The 13180-nt window shown below is 48.9% G+C and overlaps 1 protein-coding gene across 1 annotated transcript in view; it reads right to left on the minus strand.

The window, feature by feature from the left end:
• Positions 1 to 1315: 1315 nt before the first annotated feature.
• Positions 1316 to 13180, minus strand: part of TBL3 (transducin beta like 3) — a 49338-nt gene continuing 37473 nt past the window's right edge. Inside the window, exons 21-22 of the mRNA XM_032230708.1 lie at positions 10649 to 10807; positions 1316 to 1552 (exon numbers count right to left, since the gene is read on the minus strand). Of these exons, the coding sequence (XP_032086599.1) occupies positions 1437 to 1552; positions 10649 to 10807 (275 nt within the window). The 3' untranslated portion in view covers positions 1316 to 1436. The remainder of the gene's footprint in view (positions 1553 to 10648; positions 10808 to 13180) is intronic.

Below are 13180 nucleotides of genomic sequence, written 5' to 3' on the forward strand. Positions count from 1 at the left end.
AAGTATTTCATTGAATACACCGCTAGTTTACTGTTTTTCTTTGAAATAAATATTCAAAAACATTATTGGTATCTATTTTTATTTTTGAAATTTACCGGTAGCTGCTGCATTTCCCACCCTAGGCTTATACTCGAGTCAGTTTTTTTGTGGTAAAATTAGGTGCCTTGGCTTATATTCGGGTCGGCCTATACTCGAGTATATACGGTACATTGATAAATAAAACAGCCCTTTGAGGTAGTCCAGATCAGCAAACAGACTCTGGAAGGACTATTGGAACTCTCCTTTATTGCTAAAGGGTGTAATAACGGAACTCTGAAAGCCTGAGCAAGATGCTCTCTACCCACCCTTTTCTTATAACAGCGAGAATCCAAGTGAGGAATCTTGAGTTTCTTCCTCACTTCATCCTGTTTTGGGGCTAAGCTGGTATTAAGCTAAAGGTTATTGCATCCTTACTGTGAGGCACGCTGCAAGCTCTTGTTCATCACAGCTGCAAGAGATGGGAGCAGGTATAGCAAGACAAACCCCTTCGCCTGTATCCCCATCTGCTTCATCCCACCCAAAATTTACAACCATCCCTGTGGACAGTCAGGCCAGCAGAGGCTTAGTTGTCCTCCTGGATCTCCAAACTATCCTTCCTGCGAGACCTGATTCATGCACTCTACTGCAGTGTTTTTCAACCTTTTTTGTGCAAAGGCACACTTTTTTCATGAAAAAAATCACGAGGCACACCACCATTAGAAAATGTTAAAAAAAATTAACTGTGCCTATATTGACTATATATAAAGTAATTTCCCACGGCACACCTTACACTATGTCACGGCACACTAGTGTGCCACGGCACAGTGGTTGAAAAACACTGCTCTACTGGATGGTTGGTTGGTTTGGTTTAGCCTTAATATTTTGTTCTAACCATACCAACTGTGGCTTGTTCAATCATCTATGGCAGTGTTTTTCAACCACTGTGCCGCGGCACACTAGTGTGCCGTGACATAGTGTAAGGTGTGCCATGGGAAAATTACTTTATATATAGTCAATATAGGCACAGAGTTAAATTTTTTAAACATTTTCTAATGGTGGTGTGCCTCGTGATTTTTTTCATGAAAAAAGTGTGCCTTTGCACAAAAAAGGTTGAAAAACACTGATCTATGGTGAAGAGCAATTAGGGCTCAGCAAGCTTGTTGAACTAAGCTACGCTGTCCACCAACCTCCCAAAAGGTGACTGTGAAACTATGTAGATTAGTTCATCAGTATTGTTAAGGAATTAAGTGTATTATTTTTTTAAGACACTGGGGTGGAGAAATTGTATGGTCCAGCAAATGAGATACAAGTTTATTTATACAACTAAGTATGTATTTATTATATAAAGCATTCTTTTAAACATTGTTGGTGAGGGAGTGTCAAACTGTGGACAAGTACTGGCAGATGAGCTTCAGCCGTCATGTCTCCATCTCTTCGTCCCACCTGGGAGCCTCAGCCAGCCTCATGTTTTGCCACATGAAATCGAGGAACATGGAGGCCTGGAGTAGCCGGCCCAGCCTCTGGAAGTGGCGTTCTGCAAAGAGGAAAAAGGGAATGAAAACTAAGGAGGCAGGCAAGGACAGCTGTTACCTACTCAGCCTCACTGGAAGTTGTGGTTTTTAAGGCTGGGACTAAATTTATCACGTTCTTGCATGGGAAGATTGCTTCCCACTCTTTTGATAACATGCAATGAAAGGCAATCTCAGGTGGAGTTAAGGTAATGCTCTCAGTGGTGGCGGCATTAAGGAGGCTTGGCTACCTCCATGAGTGACAAGAGGTACGAAATGTGGCTGCCAGATGATAATCCAGTCTCGTCTTGAAAAGCTTCCAGTGATGAAGCTCCCACAACTTCCGAAGGCAACTTCTGCTCCATTGATTGATTATTCTCATTGTCAGAAAATTTATCCTTATTTCTAAGTTGAATCTCCCCTTGATTAGTTTCCATCTATTGTTCCTTTTCTGACCTTTGGGTGCTTTGGAAAATAGCTTGCCGCCCCCTCCGCTCTGTGGCAGCTCCTGAAATATTGGAAAACTGCTATCGTGTCTCCCCTGGTCCTTCTCTTCCCTAGACTAGTCATGCCCAGTTCTTGCAACCATTCTTCATATGTTTTAGCCTCCAGCCCCCTAACCATCTTTGTTTAGGACAATTGGGCTGACCTTTTACTTTTGGCAAGGTAGCCTACAACAATTCTGTGCATAACAGTACAGGGTTCACCCCATTTAACGTGTCCTCTGGTCAGAATTTTGTAGCTATGCCAGAGCTGCCCCAAGAAAAATCTCAAGTTCCCTCCCTAGTGGAGTGGACAGCCCAAGTCCAGAGCACTTGGCCGGTACCCACAAGGCACTGGAAGATGCATGTCAGGCGTAATAGAAACAAGCAGACAAAAAGATTTTAAAGAGGGTGGCAGAGTTCACAGTGCACCCAAGCGTCGAAGAACCTTCGACCTAAATTTGTGGGGCCATTCCCCTTTGCTAGGGTAATTAATCCACTCACTGTGCAATGGTGTTGCCTAAGAATCTCAGCGTATTCACCTGGGTTTCACTGCAGCTTTTTGAAACCTGAAACTGTGTCGCCTCTTCGCCCTGCACCTGACGCCCCACCTGGGCCCATTTTAATGGAAGAAGAGAACAGAATTTGGAAAGGAAGGAAATTCTGGATTCAAGGAAACATAGAGGCAGGGCCCAACACCTGGCTGCATGTGAGAAACATTTTCCCTCTGCACAGTCCGAATGGGTGGGTGCTAAACATTTCTGAGCTCCTAAACTCCTCCAAAACTTTCACCGAAAATGCCCTGAAAAGCCTGAATGTGTCAATGACCTTCTGTGCTGATGTGTTATTTTGTGTTTTTCTTTCTTATAGGGTTAAAGCCCTATAAAGGGAGGGGGCACGGATGGCAGCCTCCTTCTTCGCTTGCTTGCTGTCAGCTGCCAAGGGGAGGAGGGAAGCAATGAGCACATGTGGGGAGGGGGAAGCATGCAGGAGGAGACAGTGTAAACTTTTCATCAGGCTTTGCAATGGCCAGCTTGCATTTTGCTTATCTGTCCAAGGCCATTTCTTCAAGCTCTGGTATGCAGCAGCCAGAGACGATTCACCCGAATCAAAGACTTTTGGCCATTGTTTGAACTCTGGTTGCCTAGTTACAAGTGGGGGGGGGTTTCTCGGGGTTGTTTCACATGGTTTTGCCTCAGATCTTGCCTGGATTAACAAAGGCAGTAAAAATACCTTTTCCCTAAATCTATTGATTGAAGGGTTTTTCTTTCCTAGGAGTTGAATAGAGCAGACCAGACAATAACTCTGCAACTACAATATTTTTCCTGTAGAAATTCCACTATAACCAAGAGACACTTTAAGCAGAGGGCAAAAATAAATAACCTGGTGCATTGTAGAAGACATGGCTGTCTCTTGTCAATATCTGAACTCAATTTTTCCAACAAGGAGTAAAGAATTGTCAATCAACTTGATCAAATTTCTATGAACTGTTCCATGGTCACATATTTCTAAGCAATTTCTTATTTAGTCACATAATTATAATTTTGTTAATTTAGATCCTATGAGCTAATAGTCTGAATTGATAAAATATGCACGGCTTCAGTTCATGGTCAAAGCCACCATTCCAACTTCTTACTGGTGTGGATGTCCCTGCATCTTTCTTCATTGACATCCTTCAAATGTGTTGGACCCAGAATGTCTTCCAACCTTTGCTGAACCAGCTGAGGATTAAGACAAATGCAGCCATTCGGGAACCTTTTCCAAGGCTGAGGGGGGGGGGGGGGTAATCCTCAGCAGAGAAACTTTTAGCTTCATATTCAAAGCAACATAAGAAGATGCTGCAGGCTCACCAGGAAAATTGGAAGTGACACCCGCTCACATAATAATGAAACACCCTAATCTTTGCTTTCTTGGACAGAGCTCAGTCCCCCAGCTGTCATTTAAGGGTTTGGGAATTTCCCTTTTGCCCGGAGCTACAGGAAGGGGGGCGGGGAGCTTGGGTCTAGAGAAGATTACATGGAAGGATTTTTCTACCTTGGTGAGGCCTTCCTGGAAGGATCAGCACTCATCTATACTCTAAGGCAGAGGTGGGTTGTTCCCAGTTTGGCCGAACCGGTAGTGGAATTCAGGCCTGGGTTGCAGAACTGGCAGTGACCCAGGCCTGCCACGCCTCTGAAACAGTTCCTTCACCGCTGCTGGGCCGCCACTATTTTTGGTCTGTAATGACTGCACAGTTCATTGTAAATTGTTCTGTGCATGCACAAAGAACAACTTACATTGAGTAGTGCATGTGCACACAGTGCGTGTCAGGCGCGTGTGGGGGTTGCAAACTAGTAAAACCGGTAGCAACTCACCCCTGCTCAAAGGCCCCCTTTGGCCTCTGAAGAGCTCACACTTGCATGCACACCCACCCTGAAACCAGGTTCAGGATGATGCAGGAACTAATTTCTGCCTGACAGAAAATGGCAGTTGGTCTTACCTGAACTGCATGTTTCGAAGAAGGTGTGGGAGGAGTAACCAATGGGTATTAACCCAGCCCTTTTGCCTAGGAGACTGAGGTAATCTTTTGAGGCCACACCTACGTTCCTCCTTCTGACCTCCCCAGATTAACCGATGGATCATAGCAGAGCACCTGAAAGGAAGGACAGACAAAGAACAGCACAACACACATCCTTCCTGTCTACTATTGCTTGACCATTGAGCTAATTTAGGCCCCCTTGGCGCAGGGCGCCCTACACCCGGGGGGGGGGCAGTGACTCCTCCCACACCTTCTTTGAAACATGCAGTTCAGGTAAGACCACCTGCCAGTTTCCGAAGTGAGGTGTGGGAGTAACCAATGGGACATACCAAAGCTAAATGTCCTGGGAGGGAGTTAATGGGCCTGAGCCCCCGGAGAGTCAAGGACTCCCTGCAACACCCTCCTGCCGAAGGCAGCTTCCGCAGAGGCGTAAGCGTCTAGCTGGTAATGCCTAATGAAAGGCGAGGGAGAAGACCAGGCGGCAGCCCGGCATATCTCCTCTATGGGTGCCTGGGTGGACCAGGCTGCTGAGGTGGCCGCACTTCTGGTGGAGTGCGCTGTGATGCCCTCTGGAACCTGAAGACCCCGTGCCCCGTAGGCCTGAGATATGGCCGCTCTAATCCACCTGCTAATGGTGGCCGGGGAAACCCTGGCCCCTCGGGTGGATGGCTGATAGGATACGAAGAGGGCTTCCGAATGCCTAAAGGGGGCCGTGCGCTTCAGGTAAATGCGCAAGGCCCTTCTGACGTCCAATTTGTGCCAGGATCTCTCCCTATCCCTGGAGGGTTGCAGACAGAAATCTGGCAGTACTATCTCTAGGGCCCTGTGGAACGGGGAGTTGATCTTGGGCATGAACGCGGGGTCCAGTCTGAGGATGACCTGGTTCTCTAGAAAGGTGCAGAGATCCGCTCTGCTGGAGAGAGCGTTGATCTCAGATACTCTCCTGGCTGAGGTGATTGCAACCAGAAAGACGACCTTAAGGGTCAGAAACTGAAGGGAAACCTCCCTCAAAGGTTCAAATGGTGCCTCTGTCAAGGCCTGGAGGACCGTGGGTAGGTCCCAGATGGGGAATCGATGGACCACTGGGGGTTTCAGATTCACCACACCCTTGAGTAAGCGCCTTAGGACCAAATGTTGGGATAAGGGAAGAGCATTCACCCACCCACCCCAGGACCGTGGAAAGGGCGGAGACCTGTCTTCTAAGGGTGCTAGGGGCCAAACCCTTCTCTAGTCCTTCCTGGAGGAAGTCCAGAACCTGTGGGACAGAGGCCGAAGCTGGCCGGAGACCCTTAGCTCGGCACCAGTCAGCGAAGGTCACCCAGGAGGTGTTGTAAATACGAGTAGTGGACTGTCTCCTGGACGCCTCCACGGTCTTGATGACTTTCTCGGAAAAATGAGCCTCCCTCAGCTGCTCAATCGCCAGACGGTCAGATGAAGCCACTCCGGATCTGGATGCTCCAGGGACCCCTGGTGTAGGGACACGTCCCCCGCTGGGATCCTCCAGTGGGGGGCTGAGGACAGATCCACTAGGTCTGCTAGCCAGGGACGGAGAGGCCAGAAGGGAGCCACTAGAATGACCTCCGCTTCCTCTGACACCACCCTCCTCAGAACCCCGGGAATGAGAGGAAGGGGGGGAAAGGCGTAGAGAAGACCTGGTGGCCATCTGCATCGAAGGGCGTCCGTGTCCATGGCCCCCTTGGCCGGGAACCTCGATATGAATCCTGGCAGCTGGGCGTTCTCCGGGGTCGCAAAGAGATCCACCATCGGGTGTCCGAACCTCTCGCAGATCTGTCGGAAGATGGAGGGATGAAGCTGCCATTCCCCGTTGTCAATCGTCTCGCTGCTGAGCCAATCTGTCTGCTGGTTCTCTGTCCCGGAGATGTGCTCCGCTCTGATGGATTGGAGATGTCTCTCTGCCCAGTTCCCCAGTCGCAGGGCCTCGTCGCGAAGTGCCTTGGAATGGGTGCCGCCCTGTCTGTTCACATGGGCCTTGGCCGCCACGTTGTCAGGACGAGGACATGATGCCCGGTCACCGTGCTCTTGAAGTGACGAAGGGCCAGGTGAATGGATCTCCAGGTGAGCTCCCCAGCCAAAGAGGCTTGCGTCCGTGGTGAGGACCCTTCTTGCTGGTTCTCTGAAGAGGCATCCCTTGTTCAATGCTGGGGACAGCCACCAACAGAGCGAGAGCAGCACCTGGGGTGACACCCGAACCTTGAAACTGGTGTCGCTCGTCCCGGCTCTCTGATATGGGAGTAGGAACCACTGGAGCTCCCTGGCGTGTAGTCGGGCCCACGGCACGATCCCTATGCAAGAGATGAATTTCCCCAGGAGCCTAGAAAGAAGAACTACAGGGACAGAGCGTAACTTGCGAACCTCATGAACCAGTTGTACAATGCTGTCCTTTTGATCTTGGGAAAGGAAGACCTTCCCAGCAACTGAATCTATAATGGATCCTAGGTGCTGGAGTCTGGTGGATGGAACCAGGTGACTCTTCTCCAAGTTGATGGAGAATCCCAGGGCCCTGAGGGTGTCAATGGTAGTCCCCAAGTCCTGCTTGGCAGATTCTGGGGACCTAGTTAAGACGAGGATGTCGTCTAAACAACAGAACAGGCGGACAGGGAAGGAGCGCAGGTGGCCTGCGGTGGCAGCCAACACCTTGGTGAAGATCCTGGGGGCTGAGGCCAGCCCAAAGGGAAGAGCCCTGGATTGGAAGTGGTTGCCCTCGTGAGAAAACCTAAGAAATCTGCGGTGTTCCGGGGCGATTCTGATGTGAAGGTAGGCCAGGAAATCACTTGGTCGGATGCCCTCTAAGATGGATTTTAAGGAGGCCATCTTAAACTTGTGGTAGACCACCCTGGAATTGAGGAGTTTAAGATCCAGGATGGCTCTCCACCCCTCTGAACTCTTGGGGACTAGGAATAGGTTTGAGTAGAAACCGGAGCCCTTCTCCCGCTCTGGGACCCTTTCAATGGCCCTGATCTCTAACAGGTGTTTGATGGCCTTGGCCTTAAGGGCCCGTTTGGTCGGATCTGTGGAGGAGGCGAAGGTGCGGAACCTACTAGGGGGAGTGAGCGAAACTCCAACTGTAGCCCGAGCCTTACAATCTGAAGGACCCACTCATCCGAGGGACTCGTTCCCAGGCATCCGCGAAAAGGGAGAGGCGACCGCCAATAGGGTGATCCGCGGACGGATCACTTGAACTTGCGGAAGGGGCAACCGCCTCCTCCTCGAAAGGGCCGCTTGCCCTGCTGCTGGCCTCTGAACCTGTCTCTATGGAACTGCCTATCCCCCTGCCTGTGGAACCTGGGGTTCTGGTACCTCTGGTTCTGGGTCTCCACTTCAGGCGACCTGTAAAAGGTTCTCCTGGGATATGGAGCATGCTGGAAGTCTGAGCGTCTGGTAATCACTGGGAAGACCTTCCGCTTGTTCTTATCCTCCACCAGGATAGGATCCAGCGCAGTTCCGAACAGCGTATCACCGGTGTAGTCTGCTCCTGTTAAGTGCCACTTCACCCGGGACTCTGCCTGCCAATGGCGTAACCACAGCAGGCGCCTAGACGCCACTGAAGATGACATTGCCCGAGACGCATACTTAACTGCGTCCAGGGTGGCATCCGCCGAGAACTGCGTGGCTGCCAGGATCTTGGAGATGTCCTGCAACAAACGAACCTCTGAGGCTGGAGTCCTGTCCCTCAGCTGTTCCGACCACAGGACCGTGGACCTGTTGAAAAAAGAGGCCGAAGCAGCCGCCCTAATGGCCCATGTTATAGCCTGGAACGTCTTGCGCAGCACGATGTCTGCCTTCTTGTCCTCTGCCTTGAGACAGCTGGTGATGTCCCCTGTGATCACTGCTGATGCTGAGGCTAGGGTGGCAACCGGGTTGTCCACCTCAGGAATCTGGAGAGCTTGAGCAAAGGTCGGGTTAAGGTTATAGAATTTCCTCTAATTTCCCCCTGGAGTGGGAAAAGACCCTGGCTTCACCGAGATTTGAGCACCTCTAGAAACATCTCTGGCGTGGGGATCTCCTCCTTAGCCACAGGTAGTCTATGGAAGGGCCCTTTCTTCCTCTTGCCCTTGCTAGTGCTAGGTGTTTCGGACACAGGCTTAGGATCTGTGGGGGGGTCCAGGTCTGCTGTGGCACTTGCCTTACGGAGCAAGGAGCTAAATAAGGAAGGGGGGGGAAAGGCCAGCGACGGTGGAGTCGTCCTCGGCCTGGGGGTCATCATCCTCAGAGAACCCCACCTCCTACAACTCTCCCTCCTCTAAATTGGAAGCCTCACTTGCAAAGGGGGAGGGGGACCTGGCTTCTCTGGCAGCCGATGTACTGGGCGGTCCTGGTGGCCCCTGGAGTGCTCCTGGGGGCCTCTGCTCCTGGAGCTCTGAGGCTGCTGGCTTATCCCAGAGGCCATCACTTGGGCTAAGGCCCTAGCTAGCATCTCCTGAAAACTATTGCTGAGCTCAGGTAAGGCAGGCTGGAGCTCTGGTCGCTGGGGATATTCCCTGGGGTCAGGGGATAGAGGAGCCAACCGATGCCTAGCAGGACTGGGAGCCCTGCGCCCAAATGGATCAGCCCTTGACTCCGCTGGAGGTGCAGGAGATAGGGGGGGCGATAGGGAGCTGTGCCCTCTGCCTGAGCCCCTTGGAGAACCAGGGGATGCTGCCCGTGTCTCATCCAGGACTGGAAGCCTGTGGGGGGATCGGGACCTGAAGGGGGAAGGGCTGATGGTAGCCCTGAATCTTCTGGTTGAGGCCCTGGTCGTCCTAACCTCCTTCCTAGGGGCTGCTTTCTTGGGGCCTTGGCTTTGTCCCTCCTAGTTGGGGATCTCCCCCTGGGAGCCGGGGAGACTCCCCCAGAGGTCCCCTCGTCCGGATCCACACCCCCTGGGGATCTAGGCCTGGCATCCCTGTTCCTTGCCACCTCCGCCATGTACTCACAGTTGCGGTGACCACCAACCTCCTCCTTTCCGCAGCCGGCTTTAAAGGATCGGATTCAGTCTTCTGTCCCTGAATCCACTTTCTTCTCTCTTCTGCCACTGCTCTGCGGCCTGGACTACCGGCAGGCACCGCTCTGGATCCCTCCCCGGATCACCGGCGGAGTTGGTCCTAAAGGAAGCCTCTTCTGGCTTCGCTGGTGCCTTTTGAGTGCTTTCGGCGTCCGTAGGAGAACGCCGATCACGCGCTCACTCATGTGCTCAAAATGGCGGCGGCAAGATGGTGACTGCCGACCTGCGGTCCGAGCCTCCTCCTGGAGCTGGGGAGAGTTGGGGCGATCTCCGAGGGATCCCCGGGCCTAGCTGGTCTTCGTCGGCCCCTTGTGAGGCCGCGCGGAGGCTTCCTCCCCCTCTTATGCTCAGGGCACGCGCGCATGCTAGCAAGCGACGAGGCTTGGAATCCAGCAGCGCTGAGCACGGCAGAGGAGGGATGTATCGAAGCAGAAGAAATCTAAGGTAAAATCCTTTGGCTGTGAATGAATCCTGTAGAAAAAAACTCCTGAGTCTTCGAAGTGAAGGGAGAGTCAGAGTAACACTCCTTTCAGGCCGGAGACTGAGGTTAATCTGGGGAGGTCAGAAGGAGGAACGTAGGTGTGGCCTCGAAAGATTACCTCAGTCTCCTAGGCAAAAGGGCTGGGTTAATACCCATTGGTTACTCCTCCCACACCTCACTTCGGAAATAGCCAATTTGCATCGAGTCCCAGTGAGCAGCCGGATGATATAAGAGGAAATCAGGACCCGCCCCCTGAAAATTCTCTTGACCCGAAAGGCTGAAAATGGGACTGGGATGTGTGCATGTGTGTGTGTCATTGTCCCACATATATTGTTTGCTTCAGACAATGTAAGGTACCCAAATGTCAGGCCCCACTTTGAAGATGAGCCACAATGGGCTGAAAAGTAGAAACGTGATGAAGAGCCCAGACCTGCAGACCAATCAGAATTGTGCTTGTGATAAGGCTGTCACTAAAAACTAAGCCTGAGCTCACACGAAGAACTTGTGTGCATTTCCCAAAATATCAAATGTACATTTCAACTGTTAAAAGTCAAAGCCGTTTCATCCGATTTAAGAGCAGATTTCTTGGAGAAAGAAGGACCATCATTTACTGATGAAGTCGGAAGAAGAGCCACTTGCCTGTGTAGGGCAGGAGAGACTCCACGGCAGTTTTGATCCCTTCGTACTTCAAAAGGTCCTCTGGAGTCTCCTGTTTGAGGAGGCTCTCCACCACTGCCTGGGCCTCGTGGCAGTTCCGTGTGTTGGTGTTCCATGTGATGGAAAACTTCAGAATTGCCTCTTGGGGAAAAAAGCACAAGGAAGACACATTAAGAATGAGAGACTATTAAAAATCAATACGAGCAAAGACCAAACTTGTGAACTTTGAAAACCTTTCTCTATCTGAAATACCAGCTTCAATGTTATAAAAACCTCTTTTGTTTAATTGTCTTCAAAATGGCGTTTACAGCTTCTGCATTTGTTATCTCCGGCTTCCTGCTACAGAATTAAAGAAACAATCTCTTATAATTTAATTAGAGCTACTCCCTTAAAGCTTTCAAGACTCTTTGTTGTTGATACAGGGACATTCCAAACATTCCAAACGGACTTTCTCTTTTGAAATCCTCCGTAAAACCCCCTGAAAAAAAAAAAAAAGAAGGAAAAAAAAAGGGGGGGGGAGGAATTTCTTTTTCTCCACATAGCACAGTGGATTAGTAATTTAGAATAAATAATTAAAACTAAAATATAATGGCATCTAAATCAACCTCTGTCAAATTACCTCCGAAAACGTCTCCCATACCTGGTACAAAGTTGCAGCCCCCACCATCTATGCCCCCTAGTGGAGATGTACTAACAAAAGAATTTGTTCTGGAAATGTTCAAAGAATCCAGAGAACAGAACTTAGAAATGTTTAAAGAATTCAGAGAACAGAATCTAGAAATGCTTAAAGAATTCAAAGATGAAATAAGGAATGAGATGGAAGTTCTATATGACAAATTCGATACCAGGGTCACTAAAATGAATGATAATATGATGGGAATTGTAAATGTGATAACAGAATATATTTCTGGAATGGAAGATAATTTAGAAACTCTCAATGAAGCTAAAACTAACCTGATATCCAAAACTGAAGTGGTGGAACAAAAAATTGACAATGCTGAAAAACAAATTATTATGATACAGTATAAGCAGATGGAGCTTGCATTAAGAGTGAGGGGGCTGCGTGAAGAAAAGCAGGAGAACTTAAAGCAAATGTTTTCTGAAGCTTTTGACCGTCTGGTGGGAAAACCGGGATCCAATTTTGATTGGCAGATTGACAGGATTTTTCGTGTTAACTCATGGGCGGCAAAACAAAGGCAACTTCCCCGAGACGTGGTAATATACTTTGTTACAAGAGAATCTAGAAATATGATACTACAAGAGTCTTACAATACTAAGCTTCAAATTGGTAGACAGGACCTGATTGTTTTGAAAGAAATACCACCTCAGATGCTAAGAGCCAGAAGAGATTATGCTTTTCTGGTGGAAGAGCTCAGAAAGCGTCAGATACAGTACAGATGGGATGCCCCATTCGGTATTATAGTTACAATGGACAAACAAAGATATCGTCTCAGCTCTGTATGGAAAGCTCGTGATTTCTATCATAAGATTCTGAAGATGGGATACCCTGAACCTTCGGGATATGGTGAAGAACCACGAGACGAACAAGATAAACAGCAAACCACACAACCATCAGATAAAATGTATCATCTCCCTCTTCCGGAAGGGCAAGGAGTCAAGGAAAAAAGATCCAACCGTAAGACCACCAGACAAGCGGATAAACAAGCTACTATGCAACAATCTCAACAATCGTTGGCCACTGATCAAGGAGCTACTGCAACAAGCTCAGAAGCTGTGGGAGGAGCTAAACCAAAGGTGAGACAGGCCTTGCGGGAGGCTCTAAAAAAGCTTCAGGCAACCAAAAATGACAACTAAGATTTTGACATGGAATGTTAACGGACTGAACTCTCCACAGAAAAGAAAGAAAATATTTCATTATCTCAAACAGTTTAAGAATGACATAATTTGCTTGCAAGAAACTCATATCAAATCAACCGATCAAAAATATTTGTTTAACCCCAAACTGGGCCAACATTTTGCGACCTCAGCCATGGAAAAGAAAAATGGCATAGTAGTATATTTAAGAAAAGATATTAAAGCTGAGCTAATTGAAGCAGATCCCTTTGGAAGATATATTGCATTAGATTTAATCTTAGAAGGGAAAAAGACGTTACTTTTGGGAATTTATGCTCCTAATCAACAACAAGATGGATTTTATAGAAATCTCCACGCTAAATTAGTACAGTGGGACTTTGAGTCTTGTATATTATTGGGTGACTGGAATGGCGTGATCGACACCAAAAGAGATAAGAAGACAGCTCGCCCGAACACCAAATTTCGAGCTAAGTTACCCAAAGCCTTTTTTGACATGCTGGACGACTTTGAATTGCGAGACGCTTGGCGCGAGAGGCATGCAGAAGAATATGACTTTACCTTTTTTTCCAATAGACATCAATCTCTTTCAAGGATTGATTTTATACTAATTACAAATGATTTACTTTGTAGGGTGAAGAAGACAAAGATTATGGCGAGAGTTCTTTCAGACCATAATCCAGTCTGGATGGAATTGGGAAG

This window comes from Thamnophis elegans, chromosome 14, assembly GCF_009769535.1.
Source record: "Thamnophis elegans isolate rThaEle1 chromosome 14, rThaEle1.pri, whole genome shotgun sequence".
NCBI lineage: Eukaryota > Metazoa > Chordata > Lepidosauria > Squamata > Colubridae > Thamnophis > Thamnophis elegans.